General features: G+C 49.8%; 2 protein-coding genes across 4 annotated transcripts in view; both read right to left on the reverse strand.

The window, feature by feature from the left end:
• Positions 1–1,564: 1,564 nt before the first annotated feature.
• IHH (Indian hedgehog signaling molecule) lies at positions 1,565–8,227 on the reverse strand. Its single transcript, XM_036318544.1, has 3 exons — positions 7,529–8,227; positions 4,852–5,113; positions 1,565–2,986 (listed from the first exon to the last, which is right to left on the reverse strand). Exons 1-3 carry the CDS (start codon positions 7,844–7,846, stop codon positions 2,328–2,330), a joined length of 1,239 nt encoding a protein of 412 aa, XP_036174437.1. The 5' UTR covers positions 7,847–8,227; the 3' UTR covers positions 1,565–2,327.
• Positions 8,228–18,768: 10,541 nt separating this feature from the next.
• Positions 18,769–27,244, reverse strand: part of NHEJ1 (non-homologous end joining factor 1) — an 80,753-nt gene continuing 72,277 nt past the window's right edge. For all 3 annotated transcript variants that reach the window (XM_036320570.1, XM_036320569.1, XM_036320568.1), the window contains exons 6-8: positions 23,012–23,129; positions 21,821–21,939; positions 18,769–21,199 (exon numbers count right to left, since the gene is read on the reverse strand). In XM_036320570.1, the coding sequence (XP_036176463.1) occupies positions 21,125–21,199; positions 21,821–21,939; positions 23,012–23,129 (312 nt within the window). In that variant the 3' untranslated portion in view covers positions 18,769–21,124. The remainder of the gene's footprint in view (positions 21,200–21,820; positions 21,940–23,011; positions 23,130–27,244) is intronic.

Here is a 27,244-nt window from a genome sequence, read left to right on the forward strand (position 1 = left end):
ACATGGTGTCCAGTAAACAATGACCAAAGGCTACAACTCTGAATGAAGGTCACAACTGTGGATGCAGCAGCCTTGACCAAGGGCTGAGCATGAGCCACGTTTTGGATCAGAAGCTGCTTGGGCCTAGGTTCTATGGTTGACCTTCTGCTGGGCCTTGGCATCGTACAGCGGTTGGGGCAAGCTGGGTTCTGGAGGGAGGGATTAGGGGCCATCACACTGCAGAGGTGGAGGGTGACTTTTTAGGTTGTTTCTCCTGGTCTCCCTGCTCACGCAGTTTCCTCACACCTGAGTCCAGGATTCCCAGAAAAGCTGCAGGTCTCCACCTTCACCCCAAGTTGCATAGATTCAAATCCTGCTTATCACTTGTTGTAACATCTTGAGCAAGTTACTAACCTCCCTGTGCTTCTGTGTTCTCATTTGGAAAAATGGTAATATTATAGTATATACCACAGTAGGCTGTTATGAAAATTAAATGGGTGCTTCCTGTAAAGCACTTAAAACAAAGCCTGGCAATGGGGAATCTTCATTAAATGATAGCAGCTTTTATTCATTATAGCCTTGTGGGGGCCTATTCCCCCAGATGACACAGTTCCCCAGGGGAATGAAGTTTTCTCTGGAGTTTTCTTCCATGGAGATGGGGATTGGTAAGATAAAAATCTGAGCAGTCACCCCAGCACAGTAATCTCTGTAGGAGGTTAGAACCTTGGCAGTGGTTTGCTCTAACAACCAGCTCTCCACAGTGTGAGGAACCCAATTTGTAGCATACACAAATTTCCATGGTATAAATAGTCCTACCATGGTCTATATCAACTGGCTCATGAAGTTCCTGAAAATCTAATAATTGTACTATTGAGCCTGGGAATCAGCTAACCTGTAGTGAGCACAGGGCCCCACCTTCACCCCGAGATTGTTCTTTTGGGCGGGGCTGGCAAAAGTATCATTCTGTTTTGGCAATAAACGGGGCCTTCTCTAGACTAAGTAACGTCTCTCAAAGTGTGATCCATGGGCCATCTGCCGTGTTTGGAGTGCTTATAAAATTAAGTGTACCGGGGCCCTCACTCTGGATTTATTAAAGCAAAATCTTGGAAGTAGGGCCAAGAATAATTTTTAACAAGCTGCCTAGGTGATTCTGAGGTTTTAGAACTTGCAGGTTAGGGACCTCTGATTTATCCAAGAAGTCAGAAGGCAGACGTGATGTCTCCAGAATAATTTCATGCCATGGCCCATGATCACAATGAAGAATCAGAAACCCAGGCCCCAAGAAAGACTTGAGTCAGCAGGGAAAGCACCGTAACTAGAGGTGGTGGTCTAGATGAGTGAAGTGACCATGAACTAGTTACCTCCCCTCTCTCTCTCTGGTCCAACCTTGGGGTCAGCATGCTAAGGCCTGCCCTGGTATGAACACAGCTTTCTTTTGGGACTTTGCAGAGCTTTGATGAGAACAGGCCTGCAGAGGGGGTGGAGTACTGGAGGTTTTGTCCTCAGAGGAAAGTAGCACATCCCTGACTCCGGACTATCCAAGTATTGAATCCACTCAGCATTCTGGACTCTATGGCTCTAACAACTTAAATAATTTTTATTACAAAAGGAAGAAAACACCAAAACATCCCTCAAATCTCCCATGGGCTTCCCCCTTGGCGCCAATAAATAAGGTGGGGAAGACTGACCAGAGGAGGGGGCGGGGGTTCAGCAGAAGAGGGAACTTAGCCTGACAGGGATGGGAAGGACATCCAGCCCACTCCCCTGTCCCGGGCTCTACGGTCACATTGGCTGGAACACAGAACTCTGCCCACTGACAGCAACAGTCTCTGGATGTGTCCCAAGGAGTGTGGCCAGGGAGGAAGGACATGTCTCAGGATGGCCAGGATGGCTGCCCCACCCTGCAGCCTTCTCAGTTCCAGGCAGCATTGAGTCCAGCCAGCTCCCTGCTGGCTCCCAGGGAATCTAGCAGCATCAACTGAGGTGCAAGCCCACCAAAGGGGGGCCTAAGACAGATAGAATGGGCTCTCCCCATTGGGGGAGGCAGGTATGAAAAATCGTAGTGAGAGCTGGCTGGGTTGGGAGCCACTGTGCCAGTCTAGAGGTCTATAGTTAGAAGGACAGACCACCCTTTTGCCAGCTCAGCTTGCAGCTCTGTCACTACACCAAGATGGTGGTGGAGGACTTTGGCATTGCCCAGTCAAGTCTCAATGGTATATCTCTGTAGGGTGCGGCAATGGTGGGATCCATTACCCCCTGCTCGGGTCTCTTCCAGGGCCAATGCCCTCCAGGTAGGGAGGTCTTTGGATCCAGTTGGGCAGTTCCGGGAGGACAGTGGAGGAATCTTTTCAGCTCCCTGGCCCAGCCATGCCCAGTGAGTGAAAGCTGCTCTCTTCCAACAAGAGCTGTCCCAGGCGGTAGAGCAGCTGGGGGTACCAGTGCACACCCTCCCCCGGGGTCCAGCTGCCCCACGTCAAGCTGTGAAACAGTCGAAAGGGCCAGAAGGCCAAGTGAGCCAGGCGGTGGTCAGCCACGGCCGCGAAGCAGGAGGCCACCACATCCTCTACCACCAGCGTCCCGTGCCTCGTTAGTGGGGCATAGGCCCCAAGGGCAATATGTGTGGAGACAGCTGCCACTCGGGCAGGCTGCAGGCCTGGCACCCCAGCCACCAACACATACTGGCCAGGCTGCACTTGACTGGCAAATGTGGCCCGGAAGTGAGCCGCTGGTTCTGTGTGATTGTTGGCAGTGAAGAGCAGATGGGCAGGTGTGAGTGCCAGGCGTCTCGGGGGGTCCTGGGTCTCGATGACCTGGAAGGCCCTCAGCTTATCTGGCTCACGATCCAGGAAAATGAGCACATCACTGAAGGTGGGGTTCCCATCCTCCCCCATGGCCAGCACCCGGTCTCCTGGCCTCACGGCTGACAAAGCTACACGTGCCCCACTCTCCAGGCGCACCTGGGCTCCAGCAGGGAAGCAGCCACCTGTCTTGGCTGCAGCCGAGTGCTCTGTGGGAAGAAGGGACATGAAGGTGTTACTGCTGTGGAGCTCAATCCCCAGTCATAGCACCCGTCCCAAGCCCAGCCAGTGCTCCCTCTTGCTCCCAAAGAGCCCCCATCACCATATCTTGGTTCCTATCCCCACTTCTCATGCAGCCTTGAACCCACTCCAACCCACAATGTGATCTCTGCCCTTCTCCCCAGTCTGATCCTTTGCCAGTGAGAGGGGCATATTGTGGCTCCAGTGAGGGAGAAGGAAGAGGCCATCCTGACGCCCAGGCGAAGTCCCCATCTGTTTTCAATCCTGACAATGTTGTGCAGCAGTCAGAGAGGTCAGAGGTCAGCTGAGCCAGGCAGTGATCAGCTGTGATTGACACCCAGAAAGCTGCAGCCTCGTGGAGAAGGCGAGTCACTTAGCTCCTCTGGGGTCTAAATGTGCCATTATTTCTCACTCCCCCAATGGTGCCCTCTCAGACTGACATGCCAAGTCCTGTGCCAGAGCTGGCCCTTGGAGTCCAAATGGAAGTGAAAGGAAGGCCAGCCGTGGGGTGAATATAGACTCCAGGGAAGCCTGGCTCAGTGGCAATGGTAAAATCACTGTCTCAATTCATGTGCTGGGTCCTTGTGCAGGAACAGGACACAGTGGCATCAGTGCGTGGGATGGAGAACAGTGTTTGGGGGTCAGGAATAAGGAATGAAAGTGGCCTCTCTGGGAGCTGGCACCGGGCCAGTGTTTGCAGGTGAGAGTGGATGTGACTTGAAACAGATACCATTGGCAGGAAAGTGCTGAGGAGAAGGGCAGTGTGGGAGTGGGGGTGGGGTCACCCCTGTGGGCCCAGGTGGGATCAGGAATAGTAAAAAGGGGCCTGGTCTCCGTGTGCAGGGTCTGTGCATGTGACTATGCCTGGTACCAGCATGGCGGGCTGAGCCTGCAGCCCTGGGGCCAGGCTGGCAGTCCCACAGGAAACATTTGAAACATCCATGACTGGATTCAGTGTGGTGACAGGGATGCTGACAAGATTTGAGAGAGGGGCAAGGCCCCAGTGCCTGCCAATTCGGATCAACAAGGCGGCAAATTTGGGAAAATACACTTTATTGAGTCCATTCTGTTTATTCTGGCCCTCGTGGTTGGCTTTGCCCCCAAATGCCCAGTTTCAGGGCCTGAGGAAGAGGTGGGGATGCCTGCACCCCCTGGGAGGAGCACACCTAGTGCCCTAAAGGGTCTGGCCTGCAGCCCCGTTGTCGGTTCTGAACCTCTGGGCTCCTGGCTCCTGGTCAGACTTGCTGATGTCTGGGCAGCCCTGGCCCCTGCCCCCACCCCACCCGCCTCATTCTGCACCAGACTGGGTGGGGAGACTGTGTCTGTCACAGCCTGGCTTCCACATCCGCTCAGCTCGCTGTCTTGAACCTCCTGCAGCAGGCTTCCAGTGGTTCTCAACCTTCCTAGTGCCGCGACCCTTTAATACAGTTCCTCATGTTGTGGTGACCCCCAACCATAAAATTATTTTCGTTGCTACTTCATAACTGTAATTTTGCTACTGTTATGAATCGTACTGTAAATATCTGATATGCAGGATGTATTTTCATTGTTCGCGACCCACAGGTTGAGAACCGCTGACTGTGGACCTCAAGGTCAGCACCCAGCAGCACCGGGACGGGCCCTGTCTCACTAGGCTCCCAACATTGACGCTACCAGGCGCCGGAGGAGCAGGCGGTCACAAGAGGAAGCGGGGAGTGCCGCCGACGTCCTCTTTCCCGGGGTTCCCGCCTCCATCCCCGGGCGGGTCTTTTCTTCTCGGCCCCAGAGGGCCCTGCGCCGCCTGCCCACGCCCTGCGGCCCCGGCCCCGGGCCCAGTCCCCCGGCAGCGGCTCACCGGACTTGACGGAGCAATGCACGTGGGCCTTGGACTCATAATACACCCAGTCGAAGCCGGCCTCCACTGCCAACCGCGCCAGCAGTCCGTACTTATTGCGGTCGCGGTCCGACGTGGTGATGTCCACTGCGCGGCCTTCGTAGTGCAGCGACTCCTCCGAATGGTGCCCGTCTTCGTCCCAGCCCTCGGTCACCCGCAGCTTCACGCCGGGCCACTGGTTCATCACCGAGATGGCCAGGGAGTTCAGGCGGTCCTTGCAACGCTGCGAGAGGAAAGCGCCGAGTTAGGGGGAGGAGCTGGCCCGCGTGCAGGTGGAGTCCTAGCCTCGCTCTCCCAGCCCAACCGCTGGAGTTGGGAAACCGGGAAGGGGGCTCTTTTCCTCTCGCTTCGGAACACAGAGCCCTAACTTACTTCCGTTATAGCAGCGGCTGCCCCACGGACCTGGACCGCACAGTGACGCGGAAAATCTGAAGCGCATGGCAAGCCCTGTCTCGGTTAAGTGGCCCCTCCCTTCTCTGCCTCGCTCGGGTACCAATTCCTCCGCAGCCTACACCTTTCCAACGCCCAGTCCCTCTGTTTCACGGGACGCCTGCTACCTCGAGGGGCGGGAGCGGCCTGCGGCGGGCCTACTAGGCGTGCAAGGCCAGAGATGCCCAGTAGGTGTCACCGTAGCCTCAGGGCTGAGGCCCGGGGACACGAGCCCCGGAGGCACGGCAGGTGCGGAGACCCAGCAGCATGGGGGTGTACTGGAAGGGAATCCCTGGCCTACCTGGATCCCTCGGGCACCACAAAGCATTCCTGCTGGGACCCTCTTATGTCCAAAACTTGCCCGCACCCCTGCCGAGGCAGGGCAGCCCTGTCCCCAGAAGTTGGTGGAAGGACTAGTGCCCGGCCTGGCCCTATTAAGGGCGATTTGGAGAGTCTCCCGCTACAAGGGTCTCCGCAGGGTTGATCGTCTTAGGTAATGTCCCCCGAGCCCAGAGTCCTCCGCGCCTCTGCGCTGCTCCCATCTGGGAAGGGACTTCAGAAATCGAACTTCTAATCTCAGGGAGCCGCCTCCACGCTCCGCCTCACACGGGGTGGGAGTAGAGCCGCGCCCGCGGGAAGGACGGGAGAGATCACCTGTCTGTGCTGACTCCCCACGTGCCTGCAGCCCAAGGGACCCTGCAGTTGACTGGGGGGAGGGGCCGGCAAGAGAGGGGGCCCTTCCACAGTCCTTGACTCTGAAGTTCGAGGTGCCGCCAGGCGTGGGTAGCCCCTGTCTCAACCTACCCCCGCCCGGCAGAGCCCAGCCCCACAGACCCTTGGACTCTGTCTCCCAGGAGCCAACAACGTTTACAGCCCAAGGCCCGTAGTCCTCCCTGGCGGGCAAGCTAGCTGGGGCGCTCACTGCCCCAGGAGGGAGCTCCGTGTGCTCTTGCCTCCAGGCTTCTAGCCCCCCACCTATGTTCTCTGGGGGCCCCTGCTCCCCGCCTCTCTCCCCGCCCCCTCGGGTCCAGAGCCGGGGCGCGCGCTGTCAATGATTGCCCAGCCCGTGGCCCGGATTCTTATCTGCATTCCACTGCGCCCAGCCCGGCCCGGCCACCAGCCAACCTTCGCCCCGACACTGGCCGGCCAGCCCCGGCGCCAGGGCGCATGCCGAGGGCCCTGGTCTAGCTGCTTTTCCTAAAGAACTTAGAACGTGGGCTGCCTGCTTGGGGGGGTGGGGGGGGCGCATGGGTGGGCCGCTGAGGAAGGGGACGTAGGTCTCTTCCTCTGCGGACCTGGTTGCAGTGAAGAAAGCTTGTGTCTCCCCCCAATTCCCCCCCCATGCGCCCCCCACCCCCACCCCCACCCCCACCCCGCCCTCCACTCCTCAGCGCTTGTGCTGAGCGCTGGTCCCTGCATGCAAAGACTAACTTTAGCTCTGCTCTCTGCCTCGCCGGCACCCGAACCCCTCCCTTTCAACCCAACCCATCCCCGCCATCAAGCCCAGGGGTCCCCCAAGTTCGGCCCCAGCGCTCAAAGGCCCCCGTCCCCCACCCTTCTAAGCAGGGACGCCTCTCAGCTCTCTGCACAGACACGTGGTCTCTCACGCAAGTTCTCTTTCCCACCTTCCCCTTCCTCGCTGTTCCTTAACCCCAGACCCCACCGGGGGCAGCGCATCAAACCCGCCAGGCGCAAACCTCCCGGACAGGAGCTGCCACCCCCACAGCGACCGCGCGTGGAGCAAAGGCTGTGGGGCCCTCTGCACCTCGAGCTGCTTCGCCTCGGGGTGCCGAATGGCTTCTAAGTGAAAGAGGCGCAGCCGTGCGGAGGGTTAGGCCAGGAGGTACCGCGTGGATCCCGGTAGCGCAGGAGGCAGCCAGATCGAGGTGCCTCCGGGTGCCGGATGCCGCGAATGACCCGAGCTGCCAGCGCGCCGGGGCGGAGGGGCCGTGGCCAACCCGCTGGGTTGTGGCGCTCGGCGGCAGGGAGCTCTTCTCATAGCCATCGGCACGATCGATCGGGGATGCCGACACGCCTGCCGGGACCCCTGGCTGTCCCATCCTGGGCAAGAAGCAGCTGGGTTTGGCGAGAGGGGCAGGTGCCAGGGGGCGTGCCAACCAGTGGAGCAAAAGTGCCAGGGAGGGCGGATAGGGCCGGGCAGGTGGCGGTGCTTCGGCAGCGGCGCCCTGGAAGGGCGGGTCGCGCTCACCTGGGTCATGAGGCGGTCGGCGCCCGTGTTCTCCTCGTCCTTGAAGATGATGTCGGGATTGTAATTGGGGGTGAGCTCCTTGAAGCGCTCCGAGCTGCGCGCGATCTTGCCTTCATAGCGCCCGCTGGCGCCCAGGGTCTTCTCGGGCACGTTGGGGCTGAATTGCTTATAGGCGAGCGGCACCAGCTTGCGCGGCGGCCGCCTGCGGCTGCCCACCACCCGGCCCGGCCCGCAGCCCCGCGCCGCCGGCACCAGCAGCAGCAGCAGCAGCAGCAGCAGGCAGAACCGCAGTCGGGGCCGGAGCCGGGCGGGAGACATGGCCGGGAGCCCGGGAGAGCGGCGGGCGAGGGCGCTTGGTGGGCTGATGGGTGGGCTAGTGGACCCGGGCCCTGAGGGGGCTCAGGCGTCGGGGTGGCTTCGGGGGGCTCCAGGTGGGGGCGCCATGGGCTGCGCGGCGTGGCGCAGGGCCGGCGGGACTCAGGTGCGGGGCGGGGGCCCGGGGCCCTGGCTGGTGGCGGCGCGCTGTCCCCCTCGGCGCCTCGACTCTGAGCTGCCCGGCTCGCCCGCCGCCAATAAATAGGCCGGCCCGTTTGTTTTGGCAACGCGGCGGCGGCGGGGGGCGGCGGACGGCGGGGCTGCGGGCCGCCGGGCTGGGCTGGGCTGGCCGGGCCGGCGGGTTGGCGGGCCCCGCGGTTAGCACCCCGGCCCGGCGGTCAGGCGGCTCGGGCGGAGCGGGAGCTGCTGCTGTCTGCGGCGCAGCCCGGGGCCGAGTGAGAGGGGAAATGGAAGAGATCCGGGCGCGGGCCCCGCGCAGACCGCACCCTGCCCATGTCCCTGCCTCCTGTGTGCTCGACAGCGAACCTGCAACAAGGGCAGCGCAGCCTCCTCCCCCTCCGGCGGGCGGCCCCCGGCACCAGCCAGCCCTCGTCCCGCTCGCTCCGCCACCGCGAGTCCACCAGCCCGCCCGCTGCCCTCAGCGCCCCCTGCGCTGCCTGAGTTTGCCCTCCCCGCCCGGACGCGCCCCACCCCGCCTTGGCCTCGCCTCTGGGCTCCCCGCGGCTCCGGGGTGCCCCGCCAGGAGCAAACCTCCCGGACAGGAGCTGCCACCCCCACAGCGACCGCAACCCACGGCGCGGCCGGACGCGAGGGGCGGGGGGCAGTGGCCGGACCGCACAGCCGCCTACGGTGTCCCCTGCGGGGAAGTAAACCCAAAAGGCAGGAGGCCGCTGGTAACCTGGTGCCCCACCCTGGCGCAGGAGACGCGCCCTCTCAGCCGCCGTTTGTGAAGCTGGGAACGGAACGCTGTGAAAAGAAGCAAGATGAAATTGCAAGGGGATAGCCAAGGTGTAGAGAAGTGCAGCCAACATGGTGACATCAACAGAATACCAAAGAAACCCCGACTGGCCACCATAAAGAGGGGCAACGCAGGGGGCTTGCTAAGAATGCAAAAAAAAAAAAAAAAAAAAAAAAAAAAAAGCCAGTGGCATACAAATATGCCACTAAGTAATTACTGGAGCTGCTAAATAATTACTCTCTTCCTTCTACTTTACAAATTAACAAGGACAGAGAATATGTAGAGGCAGCTGGAGAAGTAAACATGGGTTGTGTGTTTATTTTAATATGCCATTCAGGAAAGCTGAATGAATTAGGTTTCATTCTGCTAAAACAAGAAAAGGCAAGTGTGTAAAACACACACACACCACACAACAAACTACATATATGATTTAGTTGTGTATATTCTACAAAGTCAATAGCAATAGAAATAAAAGGCTGAGCAATTAAAAGGTTTAAAAATTCTCATTCCAAGAATATTGATACAATAGGTGCTTATGTGCCCGATACATGGAAACTATTAGATATTATTACTTGCAATATTTAATTTAAACTCACCCCCCCCAAATGAGCTAATATCCCCACGTTACAAGTGACGATTTTGAATTTCAGAGGGGACAAGCAACCTGCCCCTGGGGATTCCAGTGACGGTGCGGTTTGGGGGACATCAGAGCACATATTTTGGCCCCCTCTCTGCAAAGCACCCACTCAGTACAGCTCAGGTTTGGGGCTAAGATGGCTTTTCGCAGATGGACTCACGTTTTCTCTAGATCAATTTTGTGAACACAAGTTCAGAATGGGGAGGGACTCACTCAAGATAAGGTTTAGCCCAAGCACCTCATCTTACAGAAAAGGACTGGGGCTCACAGCAGGGAATTCAGGGCAGCTCCACCAGGAGTGGGGTGGCATGTGTCACTGGGAAACAAAATGGATTGTTTCTTTTCCTTCCCCTTTGCCCATATTTCCTCCCACGCCTCATTCATCCTCACATTAGCATTCAGATTCTATGTCTCGGACGCACAGATCACGCTAATGTTGCTTCTTTTCCTTGAAAGCTTTCAGAGTGCTTTCACTTACGTTTTCCAGGGTTTAAGAATGATCCCTGCAATATCCCCCTCCCCTCAGATTTCTGGGACAGACCATGCAGCCAGCTCAGTACCTCGTCCAGTCCACACAGACAGGAGATCCCTGTTTTGATGGAGTTCCAAAAGAGAAAATCCTGTAGAGTTCAAAACCTGTATAGAAAATGGGTATAAAAGATACTCATTTTCTATACAAGTTTTGCCTCAAGTTCAATCTTTCCTTCTTCCTCCCTCTCTAATGCAAATTCATCTCCTTTCCTCTTTCTCTGGCCTTAGCAACTAGGGCTATTACCCTGTTTATTCTCTCCTACCCATGGTCTTGAAGGGTTGTTAGACTCACTTTCAATCTTCTTTTCTCCAAGTGAAAGACTATTTCTTTAAGATCCCCTCAGAAGTTCTCCTTTATAATGATTTCTTAATTTTGCCTTTCTTCCTCTTTATTTCTCCTCTTAAACTGTGGTCTTGTTCAATACAAATCTCTGGTAAAGATCGGATCAGTGTCAAATAAGAACTACTTATGCAGTGCTGGTGTCGTTTGGATGAGGGTGCTTCTGCAGCTGCACGACCTTGGTTTGGATTGTACTGCACTGAACCCAGACCCTCCTCGGTCTGACAGTCTTCAGAGCAGTGATAAGGGTGTGTACTGGGAGAAGCAAATGGGGCTAACAGGGACCAAATCTTTTCTATGAAAAAGCTTTTAAACACTTAGTAAATCTTCACAGTAGCACTCAGTACACAGTAGTTATTATTCTCACTTTACAGATCTACAACTCTAGAGCTTTAGTAGTAAAGTAGCTCACCTGTGATCACACAGTTAAGATTTGAACCTGGAGATTTTTTTACTCCAAAGCTATAGTCCCTTCTCAGGACACAATGGTGGTTCAAGAGCTGAAGCTCAAATTTAGATCAACATCAGTCCAATATCCTTCAGCAGAGGAAGGGGGAGAGGAAGGGAGAAATTAGAAGCATCATACCTTCTACAGCAGTGACCCTGCAGCACTGTTAAACCAAGTTGTGCCTAAGAACCCTGATCATTTCTTGGCTGCCTATGTTCTTAGCTGTTTAGTGGATGTGCGGTAGCTTTGGAATTAGGCCGATCCATTAGATCTATCAAATTAAGCCTGGCTCTCCTTTTGGCCACTTTCAGGCTCTTGCCAGCAGGGAACCTGGGGAACTGCGGTATCCACTCTGGAGGCACCAAAGGCCTGGGGTCGGAGCAGAGGTGGCAGGGCCTGATCAGGGCACCTGATCTGGGTCCTGGGCCAACTGGTAAAATCACTTTTCTACTCTCACCTTTAGAGCTCTGTACTCCTCAAACATCTCTATTTTGAAGAGAACAAAGTAAAATATATTTCTTTGGATAACATGATTCACTTTTTTTGTTCACAAAAGTGAAAGTTGGAAAATAGCTTGGAAGAAAAGGGAGGGAGGAAAATACACCACAGAACCTGATTATTTAACATCTGTTTAGTAGACTACCAAGTTAGCATTTTCAGTCAATCTTGAATGTAACACTCTCATACAAATATAGCGTACTTATAGTGATGTATTCATATATATGTAAATATATATGTTATGTATATATTCACATACACACTAAGTCCATACTTTTATATTCAACTAGTCTTTTTTCTCCTAATCCTGCCATTTGACCAAATCAATCCACTCTAAATATATTGGTGCTGAGCCACAGTCAAACAAGCTTCAGTAATGCTGTCAGAAAAATATACTCCCATGACCCAGTGCACAGCACCTCTGGCCAATAGAAAGAGCACTAGGCCTGGAGTTGGCAGATCTGTGCCTGAATACTTGTCTTTATAACCTTCAACCTGTGTGGCCTTGGGTAAGTCACACGACTTCTCTAAATTTTAGTTTTCTCATCTATAAAGTGAAAATTAAGATCACCTACCTCGTAAGGTTGTTAAGAGGATTAAAACACAAGCTGTAAAGTGCAAATCGAATGTATAATTCATTTTTATCCTCTGTTGGGTCCACTAGAGGCAGCCTATTACCCGTCTAGGATGCTCATGTATGTTCTCCCTAAAACGGTAGTGGGGATTAGGAGGCCCTACTTCTTTCTATTAGGGAACATCTACCGTGTACACACGAGTATAATGGATACATAAGGATAGAAAACACAAACAGAAAAGTAGAAGACACAGTTGTTGTCCTCAAGGAATTTACCATTTACGCCTAAGCATAAATCATGAAAATAAAAGGCAGTTACAAATCCATAAATGCCACTCATTAGTTAGTACAGAAAAATGTATTATAAATCAGGTAGGTTAATAGATAAGCTGAACTTGCTCTAGAAGAATATGGAATTAAGAAATGATGATGTAAGCCTGAAACTAATATAATATTGAATGTCAGCTGTAATTTTTAAGTTAAAAATTAAAAAAAAAAAAACAACGATGAGCCTGTTATGAGATCTCTTGTGGGAAAAGTCCATTTTGAAGGAGGAAAAGAAGTGACTGACAAGAATGAAGAAGATCCACAGAAAAGGGCAGTGGTCCAAGCAAAGATGATGGCACTAGTAATGAGGAAGAGCCACGCTGAATGATGTAGTAATGGAGGAAACCCTAATATCTCCTGATGTAACCTTCATGAAGACCGGATGCAGTTGACACCATTATCTTCATTTTATGAATGAGAAACTGAGGTTCAGAGCTTGTCAGTAAGGAAACTGAAGTTGGAATCCAGGCTTGTTTGACTCCATAATAATCAGTATCTTGGTGAGTGATTCCTAGGACAGGCATGCTGGGCTGTTGACCTTTGTTCAAGTCACTCATTTTCTCTCTATATCTAGGGGACTCTTCTGTTATCTTCATCTTGGGCTTTTAAGACTCCAAACTCTATTTGACTGACCACTTCCCCAGCTGGTTGGGTACACTCTGAACTTCTACTTTGGATTTTGTAAGAAGTTAGCAACTCCACCAAATGCAGAAATGGGAGCATGCCTGTCTTTCAAGCCTCAGATCAGTCCAGAATGCATTCAGAGATCCAATTAGAGCCACTCGAAACTAACAATGCTTTGAAAGCTAGCTATTGATTAGAAATGGGAATGTCAAGGTACCTTTGCCCAAACAATAAGCTCATTACAAGGCACTTCAGAGAGCTCCTTGCTTTGATGACTTTGAAAGGGGAGGAAAAGGCAGCAGAATTAGTTACAAAAAGAATGTGTTTTCCCCTCACATCAGAGACTAAAGATTGTGGGAAACTCTTATAGACAGGAAGACATACATATAAATATACTTCTGGTGTGGATAATAACATATTTACCAAATAATGAGCTTTATTTCCACCCCAGTGTCTCTATTTGGGAAGAAATAGTTGCCTAAAGAGAATCGTGGAAAATACTAGTCCATCGAATGTTCAGTAAAGTGGGCTAGGGGTACTACTCTTGATGCTCAAGTGATGCTCCTGACATCGGCGTTCTGTAACTGGGTTTATGCTGGCCACCGCTTCACCAGTCTCCCTTGGTAGAGATAGCACCCTAAGGATGCTGGGGCTCTGTAGCCAAAGAAGGAAGGTATACAGGCACTGGCTTTTTAATAAGCTGTATTCTTGCCCTAGCCAGTTTGGCTCAGTGGATAGAGCATCAGTCTGTGGACTGAAGGGTCCCAGGTTCCATTCTGGTTAAGGGCACATGCCTGGGTTGCAGGCTCGGTCCCCAGTGGGGGGCATGCAGGAGGCAGCCTATCAATGATTCTCTCTCAACATTGATGTTTATATCTCTCTCTCCCTCTCCCTTCCTCTCTGAAATCAATAAAAATATATTTTAAAAAATAAGCTGTATTCTTAGTTTCTGCAAAACGATAAATTTGTCCCCTTATGGCTATAACTAACAAAATGATATTTAAGCCCGACTCTCACTTTACAACTGGTTGCTGCAAACAACAAAGATTACATCCATTTATCTCCACAAATTTCTAAAACCACTTCAAGATGCTGCTGGTGTGAGCAGATGTGTGCATTGGTGTGCGTGTAAGAGAGACAATCTCTTCATTTATTCAGTCAACAACTATTTTTGAGCACCTACTACGTGCCAGACACTGCTCGCAGTGCTTGGGTGTGAGAGAACAATAAGAACAAAAGCCTAGATTTCTGCTCCTACGGGGCTTTATTCAAGTGGGAGGCCGTGGGGAGACCGGTAATCACACATAAATATAAAAATAAGTAAAATCTAGAATGGTTTAGAAGGGATTAAGGAAAGACTATGAACACAAAACACAAAGATGGTGTAAAAGGGTTGGAAGCACACCGCCAGCTTGTGGGAAGAGGGTGAAAGGTCAGGAAGCAGGTGTTCTGCCAGGCAGGGTGGTCAGTGGAGGCCTCAGTAAGAAGGTGGGACTTAAGCAAAGACCTGATAGAGGTGAGCCTTCAACTAAGAGGTTAACTGGGGGAAGAGCATTCTAGTAGAGAGAACTGCATAGAGCAAAGGCTTGAACATGCCTGCATATTATAGAAGTGGCAAGGAGACCAGCGTGGTGGAAGATGAAGCTACAGGGAGAATGGAGTGAGTAAGCTTGACTCTCCTTTATGATGAGGAGGGTGTTTTTCAAACTTTTTATAAAGCTCAGCATGAAGATAATGTACCCTTTAAAGAACTTTGTGTTACATGCAAATATAGACACAATATAGTTAAGCAAAAGTAAAAGCAGGTAACAAATAGCACTTATACATACAATTCTTTTAAACTTGTTAAAAAAGAGATACATAGTCATGACTCTCACTTCGTACTTCATATGCTTGAAAAATTTTTAGGAAAAAAAATCTAACCTTTTAAAATCATCTTTGAATTGTAGTTTCCTTGAAAGCAGGAGTATGTCTTTGTGGCCATATATATGTATGCATGTACATATATATGTAGCATAACGTCAATTGGTGAGATGCTAGTGAGTATATTTATGACTTGAGTAAATGCATTTTTAATTATTCCTGTTTCTTGTTGAATATGGATTTATTTTATGTTTTTTTAAATCTTCACCGAAGATATTTTTCCATTGATTTTTAGAGAGAGTGGAAGAGAGAGGGAAAGACAGAGAGAATATTGATATGAGAGAAACACATCAATTGGTTGCCTCCTGCACGCACCCTGACCAGGGCCCGGGCCAGGGAGGAGCCTGCAACTTAGGTACCTGCCTTTGACCGGAATCAAACCTGAGACCCCTCGGTCCACAGGATGATGCTCTATCCACTGAGCCAAACCAGCTAGGGCTTGAATATGGATTTTTCAATCTCATTCCCCACACATTTCCTACAAGCCTGTAGCACTCCTTTGAATTCCTTTGTAGTGACCCAGGATTTTCCTGTTGGACTTTCCCATCTGCAGTTCAAGTCTATGTGTAGCATAAGGTTAAACGAACTAGTTTGGCCTCTTCATTCCCCCTCTCAGTCAGGAACATGGCTCATTCTCTGAAGCTTCCATTGGGGATCATTCTTCTCATTGAATTATTCGCACTAGTTACTCAAGTTGCTCAGCTGTTGAAATGTTTTCCATCATCATTAGATGTTTGTTAAAAAATATATTTTTATTGATTTCAGACAGGAAGGGAGAGAGAGAGAAAGAAACATCAATGATGAGAGAGAATCATTGATCAGCTGCCTCCTGCATGCCCCCCACGTGGGACTGAGTCTGCAACCGGGAATGTGCCCTAACCAGGAATCGAACTGTGACCTCCTGGTTCATAGGTTGACTTTCAACCACTGAGCCACACCAGCCGGGCTCATTAGATCCTTTTGATGTCAGTTTCATATTTGCTACAGTGCCATTTGATGTCTGCCATTAAGTTAGTTTTGAGATTCCTGAACAAACATACCTCTTAGCGTCTCACTCCCAGGAACTATATTCCACATGCCTTTGTGGTACGAAGCACAGCCCCCACCAAGCAGTCCCTGCTTTAAAATGGCTTTGATGAATGATCCACAGGAACCATGTCAGTCCCTGAATTATCTCATAGCACCCTAGGTGAGAAACATCAAGTGCTCTTTGTTGTTCCTCCATCCCCATCTTGTATGAATAGATTAAGTAAATAAAGTTTCATTTGGCACAACTCTGCTATTTCATTCTTCAAATCTTAAAAACAGCCCAGTGGTGCAGTTCAGTGGTTGAGCGTCAACCTATGAACCAGGAGGACACGGTTTGATTGCAGTCAGGGCACATGCCCGGGTTGCAGGCTCAATCCCAGTGTGGGGCATGCAGAAGGCAGCCGATCTATGATTCTCTCTCATCAATGATGTTTCTATCTCTCTCTTCCTCTTCCTTCTTCTCTGAAATCAATAATAAAATACATATTTTTTTTAAATCCTAAAAATGCACATTCACTTTGACCATTCAGTTTTCCACAGTGCTGGAGCTGGGGCCTCACTGTGCTTTACCTCATTGACTGCTGACACTCCAACACAGTGTGGCTGCAACTTGTGCCCAGTGCATTCTGGGTGCATGACAGCCCGGTACAATCTAGAAGTCGACGACTTCACAAGTTAGGTATCTGCAAGAGGAATGTTCTCTGTCTCTTGGTGAACATATCGCCATGTTAATTCCCCCCCTTTTCATTCTTTATTTTTTAAATTAAATTGATTGGGGTGACAGTGGTCAACATGAATATATAGGTTTTAGGTGTGGGTTTCTATGTTACAAGATCTGTACATATTCCACCGTGTGCCCACCACCCAAAGTCAAATCTTTCCCTGTCACCATGTATTAGGACCTCCTTCCCCCCACCCATCCAGACATTGCATCCTTTTTTGATTCACAATGTCACTGTACAACTTATTTAGTCCCATTCTGCCACGTTTAATTTGTACTCAGTGTAAAGGACATAGTGGACATTAGCACTACCAGAAAACTCCACACATCATCAGAGTACTATCCTATATAATAAAAGCCTAATATGCAAATTGTCCCCTCAGCCGGGAATTCAACCAGGAGTTCGACCAGGGGGGCGGGGCCGGCAGCTGTGGCAGGCAGCCGGGTGAAGGGAGGCTAGGGACCCTACCCGTGCACGAATTTCTAGTTATTTATATTGTTACTTATATTGTTGTTATACCAGATTACTCATCAAATACAAGTCCTTTTTGCCAACTCCCCTTCCCCCAACAAGTGCCTTCCTATTTCTCCCATGTGACATGGGACAAACTGGCATTGCCTTGTGCCCTAGAAGTGCCAGGCAGCCATAATAAACTGAAGCAGCAGTCTCCTCCTGGTCCAGCAGCAGTCTTTTTCCATCTTGAATAAGGGAACTCTTTACCACCCAAGATTCCCAGAAGTACTGCTCCTGACCCCTGACCCCTGAACACAGATCCAGACCCCGCGGGGCTTCCCCACCAGCTCTAACTGCTTTCACCACTCCCTGCTCACCCTTCAAGGCCTAGGGTGGGAGGGGACAGGCAGGATAGAGAGCCAATCAAGAGGATTACCCTTCCCCTACTCCATTCTCCCTTCTCCTGTCACCGATTTCTGACCGCTGTCGATCCTATCAGGGGTCCATAAAGCCAGGAGGACTCTGGCCCGGGAGAGGGGAGTAGAGGTTAGGCAAACAGGCCAGGGAGGCAGTTGGTTGAAATTTAACCACAATATTCTTGGTCTCTATTGTTTTGAGGGAGGCCCAATATTTCCACAGCAGGATTATAGGATCTGATTAACCATGTTAGACAACAATGCCGAGCTGGGATGGGCTTCCCCTTCCAGCTGCCAATATGAAAAAGTAAATACAACACCCAGATTTCAAAAGGGACTCCAAGCTGCCCCGGAGTCTTAGTCCCCAATTCTAACCCTGCTACTGATTTTGGCCCGAGTGAGGGGAGGAAGAGTGTGGTACTGCATGCTCTTTTAACTCCTGGCCCTTGGCCCAGCAGGACAAGTAATCCGGGCACAATCTTCCCAGGTGAGTCAATGGCTGTGTGCTCCCCACACCCTGGAGTTCTTCCAATGCCTCTTCCGGGTTCCCCCAGGCTAGCCCAGAGCCTCCGGAACCCATGAGACTTAGGTGAGGAGAAGTGAGTATTCATTCAAAGGGAGTGTGGAGAGCATAGCAAAACCTGCTGTCCCCCCTCCCCCCCCAGATAGAGATACTGAGTGCAGATAGGATTTAACAGGTTGGAAAAGTAATCGAGCCTTTGCTAGAATGTTCTGGAAGTCATGCTATCTAATGACTTCCCATGTGCCGGAGTAGAGACATGAGACCCCAAAATTGAGGGGAAGCAGAAAGGACCGCCAAAGCAAAGTCTTAGGAGACGAGAAAGTAGTCCTTGAAGTTGTGGGGTGAAATATGGAGGCCAGATGGGCTTGTGGTTTCTCAAGTAGAGAGGGATTCCCTCGGGTCCCTAGCCCTCACACACAGGCACCTCACACCCTCCCACTTAGGGGTGGATCTGTGGAGGCCCTGTCCAAGAGAACATGAAAAATAGAGCAGTAGGAGCCTTCAACAGGCATACCCAGTAGCAGCTTCCAGGAGGTCTTAGAAAAAACCCTTCCTCCAAACCGTGGCTCCCTTCTCCTCTGGCATTTCTCTCTGTATCTAAGTGCCTGGCAGGATCCATTACAAGGTTGTGAGCCCAAAGGTTTACTGATGTCGGTACCAGGGACTAGGAACCAAGGGCCTTGAGCTCTGAGAATGGTGGCTTCCCTGCAGTGTGTCACTTACTCCTTTTGAACAGTTTCTTCTTCAGAAAAATTCAAAGGTTAGAGAAGCATCTCATGATTGTATCAAAACACTGTTAAAAAAAAACAAACAAAAAAAACTAGGAGAAAATGGGGGACATAATAATTGGAGAGAAGAAAATGCCCTGGTGACAATGTTAAGAACGAGATTGAATCAGGACCAGAAGGGGCACGGCCTTTTATTCCTGCTCCTTCCGCCATCTTCCTATGGAGAGTGACACATGGGGCTCCTGCTTATCTCCAGAGGACCAGGGAGGAGGAGGATATAAGGGCTTCGGAAAATGGGAGGTTTTAGTGAACAGAAAGGCAAGAAAAGGGGGTTCAGATGTACCACAGGATAAAGTGAAGAAGCAGGAGGGCCGCGTGTGCAGGAGACTTGAGTATCTCACTGTGGGGACCTGCATTAGAGGCGATGGTGGGAGGCCCTAGGTCTGACAGGGAGAGATTCCAAGTCCAGAGCCAAGGAGCACCGATTTCACTTTGCCACCTTACACCCTAAGAATTCCAGGGTGAGCCTCAGGATCCAGTGGGAAGACAGACTAGGAGCTCCTTCCTACCTTCTCAATAATGTCACTATCCTTTGGAAACACTCCTTGATCTGGGAGACTGGCTGCCTGTCACGGGAGGAAAGAGAATGACCCCAGTGGGATTTTCCAGGACCCAGCTTGGGCTCTGCCTTCAAGGACTGCTGGGAGAGCCCTCTGTGAGGCCTGAGTAAAGGAGATGCTGCCCAGCTGGAGTGCTAAGGAGTGAAGATTTCTTTTCCAGCAAAGAGCTGGCCAGTCCGAGCTGACTGTGGGGGAGGGGTGAGCCGGCCAGCCAGGCCAAGTAGGCCTTGCAGCCTAGGTGGCGCTATTTCTCTACTTTTTAGGTCAAGTTCCTGCAGGAACTTCCTCGAGGTCTCTAGTCCTGCTCCTGGTTTGCTGGCTGGCTCGTGTAAACCACCTTATATTATTTTTTTTTCTAAAAATACTCCAAAGCAATTGAAAGAGTCCCTTCTCCCACCAGCCAGCCCTGGCCCCAGCCCCGGCCCCGGGGAGCGGGCGGGTAGGCGGGGAGGTGGGCCACTGCTTTATTAAACACAGGGAAAACTAATATTTACGGAATAAAATTTATGGAGCAGCCACGAGAATTCGACCCTTTTATGTGCATGTGGAGTGGGGGTTGGGCCAGGCTGGGGGCCTTCGGGAGGGGCCCAAGCCAGGGGGCAGGGCTGGAATACAGCCTGGTTAGGCCAATTTGTCAAGGCAGGGATTTCCCTGGAGTTGCCCTGGACGAAAGATTCTCAACCACCACCCCTAGGTTTGGGGGTAAGAGGTTCAAGGCAAGAATGCCTGAGGCAGGACCTCTGGAAGCAATGTTTATAGAAGGTTGTATTTGGGCAATATTCCCATGGAGACAGCAGCCTTTTGGGGATACAGTGGGCAGTGGACAGAGAGGAAATTAGGCATATTCTTACTTAACCTTTTAAAAAAGTACACATTCTTTTGAGAACATGAAACAAAGTTATGCTTCTAGGGTTTTACTTATAATTTGGGGGGACTCACACACCCCAGAACCCCCTGTGATGAAAAAGGCCGACGCTGGAGACTATGCTCTTAAGGCAGAGGGATTATCCAGGTGAAGAACCCACATTTTCTCCCAGCTTGCTGGGGAAGTCTTTCCATTTTCCCATGTGGTCTCAGATCTTGTAGATCCTGAAACCTGGTTACCTAAATTATGCCAAAAAGAAACTAAAGAACAAAATGAGGCATCTATAGATTGATTTTACCTGGTTCCCAATGACTTCACTTCAATGACAGTCACGACTGGGTACACCCTAGGACACTGTGGTCTGGAGGTAAAGAAAGTTAACAGCAGCTACTGGGATGAGCCCTGGTGACTCTCTCCGACTCTACCAGCAGGTAAGGACAAGGAGGTAAGTCCCAGAGTCTTTAAAGTTTCCTGCCTTGAGGAGCAATGAGGACTAGAACATCCTATTGAAAGTAGGCAGGGTCATAGAAGGATGCCACAGTGGAAGACAGGAAAGAAGGATCTGACATCCTCCCTGGAAAATGGTTTCAGTAACGTATAGAATGAGGAACTCAGCTGTCTGGGTTCAAATTCTGGCTGTTACTTATTAGTTGTGTGACCTTTGATAAGCCTCTCTGAGGAGCACCTGGAATTGGCTAGGGAAAGACAGGCAAGGCTTCCTAAGCATGTTGTGCCTTTTTGCTGATTTGTTCTATACACCTAAAGTCCATGGTAGGGTCGTGGGTCTAGAGAGCCTCCACCAAAAGAGAGGAAGGTATGGGATTCCCAGAGACTGGCTTCCACTGGGACAGGCCAATGCCCAATGGGTGGAGCCAAGATTCTGTCAGTTAATAGCACTCATTCAGGTGGCCTGTGAATATGAACTTCAGTGATCCAGCCTCTGATGATGTAACCATGTCAGAGTTCCTGCTGCCCCAGGAGCTCCTTTCAAGGTTGCACCAGGAACTGTTCTCTGGGTCCATCCTCAGCAGTTGAGACAGTGGCTTAACTGAAGAGCCCCCTTAGCTTCTTCCGCTTGACCTTGGACAGCTGAGGTCTCTTCACAGGGCCTGAAGTACCCTAGAGAAAAAACCAACCCAAATTAATAGGGGTTTTGAACAGACCACTTCAGTTAGGAAAGGACCTTTCTTCCTCCTACGGCTCTGGTTAGGATGAGGCCTTCTTGAGGTGGTTGACACAGTGTTTTGGAGTCTATGTGATAAAAGACCCTAGACAGGACGCCCAGCCGGCAAGGCTCAGTTGATCTATGAACCAGGAGGTCACAGTTTGATTCCCAGTCAAGGCACACGCCTGGGTTGTGGGCTCAATCCCCAGTGTGAGGCGTGTAGGAGGCAGCCAATCAATGATTCTCTCTCATCATTGATGTTTATATCTCTCTCTCCCTCTCCCTTCCTCTCTAAAATCAATAAAAAAATACTTTTTTAAAAAAAAGACCCTATGCAGGAGGCGCATATATCCTCTCTCCAGGGAATAACCTCACAGACCATCACTGGAAGTGGCTAAGATAGTAAAGAAGTCAAGGTCCATCTAGAAAGCCACAGTTTGGAAGCCTGGTGACAAATATCCCCCAATATTATTAAAGCAGCATCAACTAGGTGGCAATTCCAGGGACCACAGACTTGGAGGCTATGGACTTCTCTAATACTTAGAACACCATCCAGGAAGCTGCTCGGGACTCACTGTGGGTTCTTTGTCAGGCACTGGGAGAGATGGTGCTGAGGAAACTGGCTCTTCTGGCTGGTTCAGAAGTTGGTTATCAGTTCCTTGTGCAGAAGCACTACTTGAGGTCTGAGGATCTCCTAAACTCAGAAAGATCAAGGAAGATATCAGAATTTACCAGACATTTTGACAAAGGCCAGGGCTGGTATCTATAATAATAAAAGCATGATATGCTAATTAGACCGGACAGCTGAACAACCTCCAAGACATCATTCTGGACATCCTGTCCTTCTGGATGAAGCCGCAGCAGTGGGAGCCATGGCAGAGGCAGTTAGGGGTGATCAGGCAGGCAGGCAAGTGGTTAGGGGTGATCAGGCAGGCAGGTGAGCAGTTAGGGGCAATGAGGCAGGCAAGCAAGTGGTTAGGGGTGATCAGGCAGAGGGATTAGGGGCAATCAGGCAGGTAGGCGAGTGGTTGGGGCGATGAGGCAGGCAGGGAGAGTGGTTAGGGGTGGTCAGGCAGGCAGGCGAGCAGTTAGGAGCCAGCGGTCCTGGATTGCAAGAGGGATGTCCGACTGCCGGTTTAGGCCCAATCCTGCAGGGATCCCTGTGGGACTGGGCCTAAACCGACAGTCAGGCATCCCCCAAGGTATTCTGAATTGTGAGAGGGTGCAGGCCAGGCTAAGGGATTCCCACCCCACCCTCACCCCCATGCACGAATTTTGTGCACTGGGCCTCTAGTTAATATATAAACAGACAGAAGTAGCCACACATGCAACTTCCAGCTGCCTTTCAAAAAGCCCTGTTTCTACTCTGAAGAGTCCCCAGGCCCACTTTTACCAGGTAGGAAAAGAGCTTCCTTGACTCAAAATAGCCAACTGTTCTACACATTTCCTGACATGTCTCAGGCACAGAGATTCCTCTTTCTCCTGGTTCTCTTACTAATTCTCCTAAGTGCCTAGATCAGTTTAATAGAACTTTCTGCAGTGATAGAAATGGTCTGTATCTCCGCTGTCCAACTTGTAGCCACTAGCGGCTGCTGAGCACTTGAAATGTGGTTAGAGCAAGTAAAAATAACATTTTCATTTTATTTAAGTTTTATTAATTTAAACTTAAATAGTCACAAGTAGCTAGAGCTACCACAGACCTAGACTGTACAAACCTAGACCCTAACTTTAACCCCGGCAGACCAAGTTCCTCTGGAGCTACTCACCAGCGTCCTGATGCTTCTGTCTCACTTGGACCTCTTGTCTGGTGACTGCCATATACAGATTTTGTAGATTCGTGACAAAGGGTCTCCCATCACCAACACTGCATGCCTCTGGTAGTTTCTATAGGGGAGAGGAGATGCGGTCATTGATTACATTGTTTCTAGAGAAAAGGGACTTGATATTCCACTGGCATAAACCCCGAAAGAATTCACATAAAGAAGTCAGATTCATATCTGAGGGCACCCATATCCAAGGCTGATGGGACCAATACATAGGACTCTTGGAGAATCTTCTCCTCTGAAAGGCAATTTCCAAATATGTATCTTTATTTCCCCCAATATTTAGATCTATTACGTTTTCCCATTAATACCCCATAGGTCTCTAGGCTCTTTCTTCTAAAGGGATGATCTTTAGAGGACTGTTTTAGGAAATCACTGTCCCTAAATTATCCCTGAGCTATACAGATTACTATTTTAATTAAATTCACTCCTAACCCTCCATACTAGAGAGAAAAATGACGAGAGATGGGATCCAGGATAGGGAAGTGACAGCAATAGGGGAATGACAGACTGCGGGACAAGAAAAAATTATGGAGTCGTGATGTTCCGTCAGAGCCGATGGGAGAAACAGTTTACAAAGCTTTGGAGGCTAAACTGACATTTTATATTCCCGACTGTAATCCCACTGTGCTTTGTCATAATCCATGAACTCGAATGACAGATATTGCCCCCAAGGGGGTGAAAATTGGTTCTTGAGGGGTGAAAACAATCTTACTCTTTAAAGTATAAAGCACAGATACATATAAACATAAACAGAATTTTGGTATCCTTTTAATATTAAGATTTCCTGAGGGGAGTGATTAGGAGAAAATGTCTTAAAAGGTTCCTTAGGGAGGTGATAATGAAAAAAAAGTTGAAAAACATTGTTAAAATCACATTATATTTATGTTTCCTTCAATAAAGAATGAACTATGTGGATTTATATTCATAGCAAAATGCTTTGCCTAGTTTGACTTTCATATATTGGCTGAACTGAAGTGAAATAATGCTGAAGACTGAAGAAAGAGCAATAAAAACGAGATGAAAGAGTATGGTATCCGGTGTTCCCAAACCTGGCTGCACTTAAGCAACTTGGAAATGGCCCAGAACTACTTCATCTATCCCTATGCATGCAAATTGTTATGGTTCCCAGCCAAGTTAGCAGGTCTCCAAGGAAGCCATGCCAGCAGCTCATATGGGAACCAACCCAAAAATCGTGGATTGGCCCATATCTCTTGTCAAGGGCATTTTCTCTGGGCTATAAGGACATTCATTTCTGAAAATGCACTGTGGGAGAAAGATGGAAGAGATCGCAGGAGAAGTAGTGAAGTAATTGTGAACCATAGTCAAGACTATATAGTTATCTTCTAGTGGCAGCTGGAAAACCTTCTTGGTGATCCCAGGAAATGTAACATACATTTCTACTCTAACCCGATTCCCACCAGAAAGATTATACCAGTCTTGGACTTTCACTGAAAGCCACAGACAATGAATCAGAAGCCGTGAGTGCAAACTTTACTCCAGTCAGTCATGACACTACGAGTAAAACAGCTGTCTTCTGCATCATTATCAGAGGAAAGAACTGAAACAAGGAAGGCCAACTATCAAGCCACACACCTCCACCTCACCTTCCTCTCCTTCCAGGTTCAGCTCTCCAATCCCCAAGCCACCTCCTCCCCCAGAAGGTCCTCTACTCCACAGCCAGAAAGCCCTCCCTTCTACCTCAGGTCTCTAGGATCTCCCTTCATTTTGCTCAAGATATGCGGCCTCTCTGCGTCATCCACACACAGCTTGGCTGGCACTGTACTGTTTGTACAAATGGGCTAGGTAGAATCCAGACAGCCACGGTCATCTCCTCCTGCCCTTTCTATGGAACTAAACAGACTCATCCATTTTCCTGGGTGATCTGTAGCCAGTTCATGTATTTAGTCTCAAAATGAAGTGTCAGAACTGAGAGGCCACTAATGCCAGCGCCGTCCTGCACCTGCATCTGAGTCCAAATCTAGAACCTATATGCTAGCCCTCCCTCTATCTTTCCCCTTCCCAGAGAGATCTGGTGCTACAGTTGCTGCCAAAGGTCTAGGAAATGAATACGGGTCCATTTGCTGATATTTAATATGTGCTAGACCATTTTGCCTTATTCACTGCTATTCCCTTGGCCCACAGTAGGGGAGCAATAACTATTTGTGCATAAATGAACATGGTCGGCAATAGTATGTCCCATTTCCCCGAGGAAGCCACAGCAATTAAGTGACGGGACAGGGTTAGAATCCAAACAGTCTGACTTCAGGGCCCATAAATATAATGACTACTCTACTTACTTCTCTGAATAGCATAATTTGCATTAAAATGGCATGGCTCAGTGGTTGAGTGTTGACCTGTGAACCAGGAGGTCATGGTTTGATTCCTGGTCAGGGCACATGCCCGGTTGTGGGCTAGATCCCCAGTAGGGGGCATGCAGGAGGCAGCTGATCAATGATTCTCTATCACTGATGTTTCTATCTCTCTTCCCCTCTTAAATCAATAATAAAATAAAATAAAACATTGTTTTAAAAAGGGAAATATAGCTTTTCCCAGGATCACAACCCTCAGTCCCTCACATCACAGATCATCCGCTTATATATTCCATCCAGCCCAGGAACAAGCTCCCTCCGGTGACGGTGACGGTGAAGGTGACAGTGATGGTGGAAAAAGTGAACACATAAAAAAAGATAGCTGGCCCTCCCTGGAAGCCTCAGGATCTGAAAAGTCATAACCTTAATCTTTCTCTAGCCATTCCCTGTCATCACTGATTCCTTGGGCAGCGTCTGCAGAATGTGCTAGGGGAGAGAGGTGCAGAGAGGCCTGAGTCTGGGAAAGAGAAACTTTAGCTCCTTGCCCAGGACAATGGCAGGGGCAAGCCGGGGCGGGTGGCGGAGATCAAAGGGAGAATGCTGGAGTCAGGACTAAGAAAAGCAAATAGCAGTGCCCCCTGCTCTAAGTATGACTGAGCCAGGAGCAAGGTGTACCAGCCACAAAGCGGGTCACTGCCCAGGATGGGGAGGGGAAGAATATTGTGTAACATGTTCTACTGTATAATGTGTTCATCTGATTAACCAGAATCAATGCTACTCAGCAAAGGTGAGACTCCACCATGTGCCAAGCTCTGCAGGACTGAGGGCGGGGAAATGGACGCATCAGTCCTTCCCTCCTCGGAACAGGAATGAGTCAGAGTCCCTGCCTCAAAGGGAGAGAGGGAGATATGTATGAAGATACATTTTTTTCAAGTGTTATGCTATAACAGAATTATAAACAATTGGTAATAGGAACCAGAGAAGAAGGAGACGAATCTTGACTGAGAGTCCTCAGAAAGGCTTTGGAGATGGGGACATCAAGGTCAGCCTTGCAAGGTTAGACTGTGAACGTGCTGGAAGTTTCTGAGGCACAGAGGCTATACACATGTATCTCAGGGGAAATGAGACCAGGAGGCTAATTCATATCCATCAGATTGCAAAGGACTTTGCATTCTGAAGTAAGGCTGTGCCTATGGGAATTTCCTTTTGTATCTCTACAATACAACTGCCTGCCAAGGCTTCCTGGGCTCCAAACTGATACAATGATGAGGACTCAGAAGCTTCTCTAGGTTTCCCTTTTTAGTCTTTCTGCTACATCCACGTGAGCTCTTTCTGGGAAAAACAGAGGCCTGAACTTAATCTTGTATTTTCGTACTTTATTCACCAAATATTTACTGACCACCTACAGTGTCCAGGATGATTTAGATGCTGGGGATATAGTATGTTGAACAACAGAGACTTAAAAAAAAAAAACTGCCCTCTTGAAGTGTACATTCTAGAGAGGGGAGATCAAGATGGTGATAGCACCATGGAGAAAAATAAATCCCGCACAAGCATAATGGTACAGGGGCAGGACTGTATTGCAACTTTAAATACAGGTCAAAGAAAGTGACATTTTTAAAAATTTTATTTAACTACAGTTTGCATTCAACCTTATTTTGTGCTAGTTTCAGGTGTACAGGTGACATTTTTAAAAGACCTAAATGGAAGTGAGAGTATGTTCCAAATATCTGGGTCCATTCCAGTTTATGTTTATTGTTTGTTAATAGAGCTCCCCTTTTCTCTTGTAAGTGTCCAATTTGGACAATAAATTATATGGTCACCCTATATCAGAGCATGGTAGGTAGCCACATGTAACTGTATT

This window comes from Myotis myotis, unplaced genomic scaffold, assembly GCF_014108235.1.
Source record: "Myotis myotis isolate mMyoMyo1 unplaced genomic scaffold, mMyoMyo1.p scaffold_m19_p_8, whole genome shotgun sequence".
NCBI lineage: Eukaryota > Metazoa > Chordata > Mammalia > Chiroptera > Vespertilionidae > Myotis > Myotis myotis.